Source organism: Triticum urartu, chromosome 2 (assembly GCF_003073215.2).
Source record: "Triticum urartu cultivar G1812 chromosome 2, Tu2.1, whole genome shotgun sequence".
NCBI classification, from domain to species: Eukaryota; Viridiplantae; Streptophyta; class Magnoliopsida; order Poales; family Poaceae; genus Triticum; species Triticum urartu.
This window is the reverse complement of record NC_053023.1, coordinates 6,611,899-6,616,595: the sequence shown is the minus strand read 5'-3', so window position 1 is coordinate 6,616,595 and position 4,697 is coordinate 6,611,899. Positions and strand designations below refer to the sequence as shown.

The 4,697-nt window shown below is 42.5% G+C and overlaps 1 protein-coding gene across 1 annotated transcript; it reads right to left on the bottom strand.

Moving 5' to 3' along the window:
* Positions 1–72: 72 nt before the first annotated feature.
* Positions 73–639, bottom strand: LOC125540591. The gene is made up of 2 exons (XM_048704198.1): positions 499–639; positions 73–371 (listed from the first exon to the last, which is right to left on the bottom strand). The coding sequence occupies exons 1-2, from the start codon at positions 602–604 to the stop codon at positions 196–198; spliced, it is 282 nt and encodes a 93-aa protein (XP_048560155.1). The 5' UTR covers positions 605–639; the 3' UTR covers positions 73–195.
* Between the last annotated feature and the right edge of the window lie 4,058 nt (positions 640–4,697).

The following is a 4,697-nucleotide window of genomic DNA, read 5'->3' as shown; positions in this document are numbered from 1 at the left end:
TGGGGGGGGAAACCCCCCCCCCCCCCCCCCCCCCCCCCTCCGGTTGAACATTCAAAAGAAAAGATCTATTCCTTTATTATGGCACGGATAGATGGACAGAGCGGCTTAAAAAAGTTAGTTTATTTCATTCATAATGCATGAACTCATAGCAATAGCTTCGATCGAGCATTCATGAAAATGGCACATAGTATATGGCTAGATGGATTCGATGGCGCAGTTCCTGTAGCAGAAGCAATAATTGAGTTCTTTGCAGATGCCGCGGTCAAAGTTCTCCCTTGTGCAGTACTTGTTGCAGGTGCCGCGAACGATACATGTTGTGTTGGGCCATGTCTGGCTAATTTGTCTATCACAGGCATCCGAACCCATCTTTTCTGCATACGTCCGAAAACGATATATAAATTAACAATCAAGTAAATTAACTTGCACGCGCAAAAAAAATAACTAAATTAACTTTGGATCATTCTGATCGGGAGAAGTGCGGGTCCGAAGTATTGGTACCAGATGACAAGACAAGCAGCGTCACCAGCCACAAGGCCCACAAGCATATCAACACCTTGTTGCCTCCCAACTGTCCTTTGCCGATGTTCTTCATGCACCATGCCATAGCGATCGATCGGGTAGTGTGATTTTCGTCCTAACTAAAACTGATCTGTGTATGCTTACATCCATGATCTATATTTATAGAAAAAGTTTGCTTAATGGCGACACTGTTATTTTTTAAGATATTAATGCATGTCATCCTTATCCAAACGTCTTAATTTGCTTGCACGTATCAGCATGGTGATGCCTTATCCTAACATGTAACTTTAGTGCCAATGCTAGATATGGTCTAAGATATTAATGCATGCCATTAATTCTTATCGTAACGTCTTGATTTACTTCTACTTTTCAACATGGTGATGCCTTATCCTAACATCTAATTTTAGTGACAATGCTAGATATGGTTTAATGAAGAGCTAAAATAGCTCATGTCGGTGTTTATCTGTAGACCTAGGTAATTTGTTGTTTTATTATTATATGTGCATATTTTTTTCTCCTTTTACCTATAGATTGCTTTTAAACATTTATTTTTCTTCAGTATATAAATCTAGAAATTGTCTCACAAAATTTTCATGATAACTAAAGGCTTCAAAGGGTCTAAATCAGTTGGCATATATGGACGCACGGCATACCCTATTCTTATGATCAAAAGTGCCTCTCCTGAAAGCAAATCTGTGCCTACACGAGAGGTAAATCTGTGCCTTTCACGAAAGAAAAAAGGGAGTTTTTTTCCTTTTCTGAGAGGCGTGACAATGCCTCTCGCTGAAGCAAATCCAGGCCTGCACGTAGAGTAAATATGTGCCTTTTGCAGAAGAAAAAAAGCATTTTTTCACGTAACTTTTTTTTCTAAACTTTTTTGTCAACACTTACGAAAAATCGGGGGAAAACCAAAAAACAAAAAAAATCAGGAATCTTTTTAATATTCATGAACATTTTTCAGATCATGAACTTTTTAAATTCGTGATTATTATTTTTCACGAACTTCTTGAAATCCGTGATTCAAATTCATAAATTGTTATCAAAATTTTGAACATTTTATGCAGTATCTGATTTTTTTCACTTAATGAACATTTTCAAATTCACGAACCTTTTTTCCAAATTCACAACCTTGTTTTGAGTATACGAGGTCTATAGAAAACTGAAATTTGGGACCAACTAGTGTCAGACACGAGCTTCAGTCTTGATTCATGTACTCCCATCCGCAAAGAAATATAAGGGCGTTTAGATCACTACTTTAGTGATCTAAATGCTTTTATATTTGTTTACAGAGGAAGTACTAATTAGGGGGTCTACCCAGATCTAGCCAGACTGTGACGGGTAAATAATTAGTTCAAATAACTTATGGGACGACCCAGCTAATCCTGGACGTAATTGTTAGTGATTCTATTTTTTTTAGTTTGTGATTCGATGGATGAGGATGTTACGAATTAATTTGACATAATTAATTATAGATAATCTCCTTCTTGTAAACCGACAGGCGGTTAGCCTTTTCTTAAGGTTGTGTCTCTCGTCGTTCCCTCCCGAGTGGGTATGTCCATTCGTTCACATCCCTCGAGTATATGTAATGTATATACATCATTGATGCACTTTTTTTAGGGGCAAAGGAAGATTTCATTACTGGTTGCATATCAGCCCTGACTAGGTTTAGAGCAAGTCTAGCAGATCCCGTATCTCGCCGGCCCACAAAACGCATTTACAGTTTGCGCAAAACCGCCTTTGCGGGCCGGTGCGGGCTGGCACAGATGCAGACCCCCAAATTGATCCGTAAAAAAGTATATTCGCGGAATATGTCTTTTTACGCATCGGCTTCCGCGGGATCTGCTCGGGCACCACCACGACGACCCGCAAACAGATAAACTGCAAATCTCACATTTAACATAGGATTTCACAAACAAGTTCAAATTCAAACGACATAAACAGTTTCACGCGCAAATAGAAGCCAAGTTCATTACGGCTAATGCAAAAGAGGGCCCTGCAAAAGGTTTGCGCCCATGTCCGGCATCATCTTGATCGATCTTCACTCCGCGCCATCGAGTCCACCTTGAAGTTCATCGGTGCCGCTGAATCCACCTCCGGCGCTTGTTCCAACTCCCGCACCGAAATCATCCACGTTGCCACCATATGGAGCGGAGAAAACATCACAGGAACTGTAGCACGGACCGGCCGACGCCATCATTCTTCTCTTCAAAATTTCTCTCCTTGCCATATCATGCCATGTTTTGGTGAGGTCGTCCATGTCATTGCGGATCATTGACATGATCTTGTTCTCTTCGGCGAGCAACATGGACATGGATTTGTTTTCAGCGGCGCATGCTCTTCTCTCCTCGATGGCAGCTTTGCGCAGCCCCTCTTCTTTGAGCAACTACCACTTTTCTTGCTTCTCCTTCGCCTTCTCAGCCAAATCTTTCTTGATCTCCAACGATTTCAACGACATGGACTTGTTGGATTGCACCATGGCATCAATCTTCTCCCTCAAGCTCGATGCTTCTTGCTCTCTCTTCATCTTCTCCTTTGTCTTCTTGTCGCCATCGGGCTTGTGCAAATTTCTTGGGCCATCATCATCCTCATCTTCATCCATGTTTGTAAGTGAGCCTCTCTTTGGTGGGGATTCTTTGTCGATCAACTTCCACTTCTCGCACTTTTGGAGCAACTCCCAACAATGGTCTAGTTTGAAATTTTGCCTTCCGAAGCTTCCATGTCCTTGTATCTATGTTGAGCAATCTTGTCCTACACAATGTGAACAAAGTGATCCAAGCATTTCCCATGATACAATATGATGATGCACAATTTGAACAAAGGCAAAACAAACTCACATAGTCAGACTCCACGGTGCCACTTGGAGGTGCATTGCGTACTTGCTCCAAGCAAGCTGCACATAGGCTTAATATTCTCCCAACGTTCTTGAAGCGACCGAAATGTGTGTGGAGTTCTATTGGGATGTTTTGCCATAATGCGGAAGTATTGATCTTCGATCCTTTGCCAATATCTCTTGGATGTTTGAGAAGTACCCGTGCATGCATCAAGAGACACCGCACTCCGTGCTTGAATCAAAGCTTGATCTTCCAAAATCGTGTAGTTCTTCGATCTTATGCTTTTCCCAGATTTTGCTTGCGATTGCTCAAACGCTTCCGCTTCGATCTCCTCCAATTCGTCCGCACAACCATGATCATCCACGCCGCCCTCCGTTTCATCATAGTCAAATGGTTCGAAAGGGGCTTGATCAATGTCAACCGCGTTCGTGTCCAACAAGTTCACGAACTCGATTGTTGCATTGTTCGAACCACCGCTATAGCGAATGATAACAAGTCATGCACTATCGAGAATAATGGCTAAAAATGAAAGGGAATCGCCAAGACCGAAGACGCATACCTTCCAGCCATTTCCTCGAACACCTCGCTCGCGGGGGGAGCGGCACCATTGAACGGCATCGCCAGAGCACCTCCTTGCGGGGCACTACTAGGGAAAAGCCTAGCGGTAGCGCGGGTAAAATGCTTATCAGTAGCGCGGGCAGCTGCGCTATTGATACGTTGCTATAGCTAACGCTTAGCAGTAGCGCGTGCTGACCCGCACTACTGCTATCTAGGGATAGCAGTAGCGGTCGTCGTAAAAACGTGTTGCTGCTAATATCTATAGCGCCGTAGTATAAAAGGCGCTACTGCTAAGACCTCGCTGCTACTAAAGCCATACCCCGCGCTACTGTTATTAGTTTCTGATTTTTTTTCTGCTCCACATTTTGTGCTGCTGAATTTTGTTTAGTGTTTTATACAATAGTCTCTAGCATATCATACACATACAAATCCGAACATATCATACGCATACAAATAGCCTCATCAAATCGATCATGTCATCACCATTATCATCATCCAACACAAAATGACGTCTCTCTCTAAATAGCGATACAAGTTATGAGATGCCTCAAATACTTGCAACTACATCGTCATCCATCTAAACAATGATATAGACACGAAGAGCTATCACTATGAGTGAGACCAGAACTATGCAGTACATGAGGCAGAGGTTATGAGTCCTCTCTCGCGTTAGCGTGAACCTCAAGTAACTAGCTTCTGCTTCATGTCTGCTTTTGAACCACTTATGGCTGGCGCCCGAGAACCGCTCGGATCATTTAGCCTGCACATAATCATCATTTTCCGAATATA

What these genes read in the sequence shown, in the direction of transcription:
- LOC125540591 (XM_048704198.1), bottom strand. Translation starts at nt 604, where the DNA reads ATGGCATGGTGCATGAAGAACATCGGCAAAGGACAGTTGGGAGGCAAC. An exon ending in GCTGCTTGTCTTGTCATCTG is followed by an intron (nt 372 to 498) that starts GTACCAATACTT and finishes GGACGTATGCAG; the next exon opens with AAAAGATGGGTTCGGATGCC.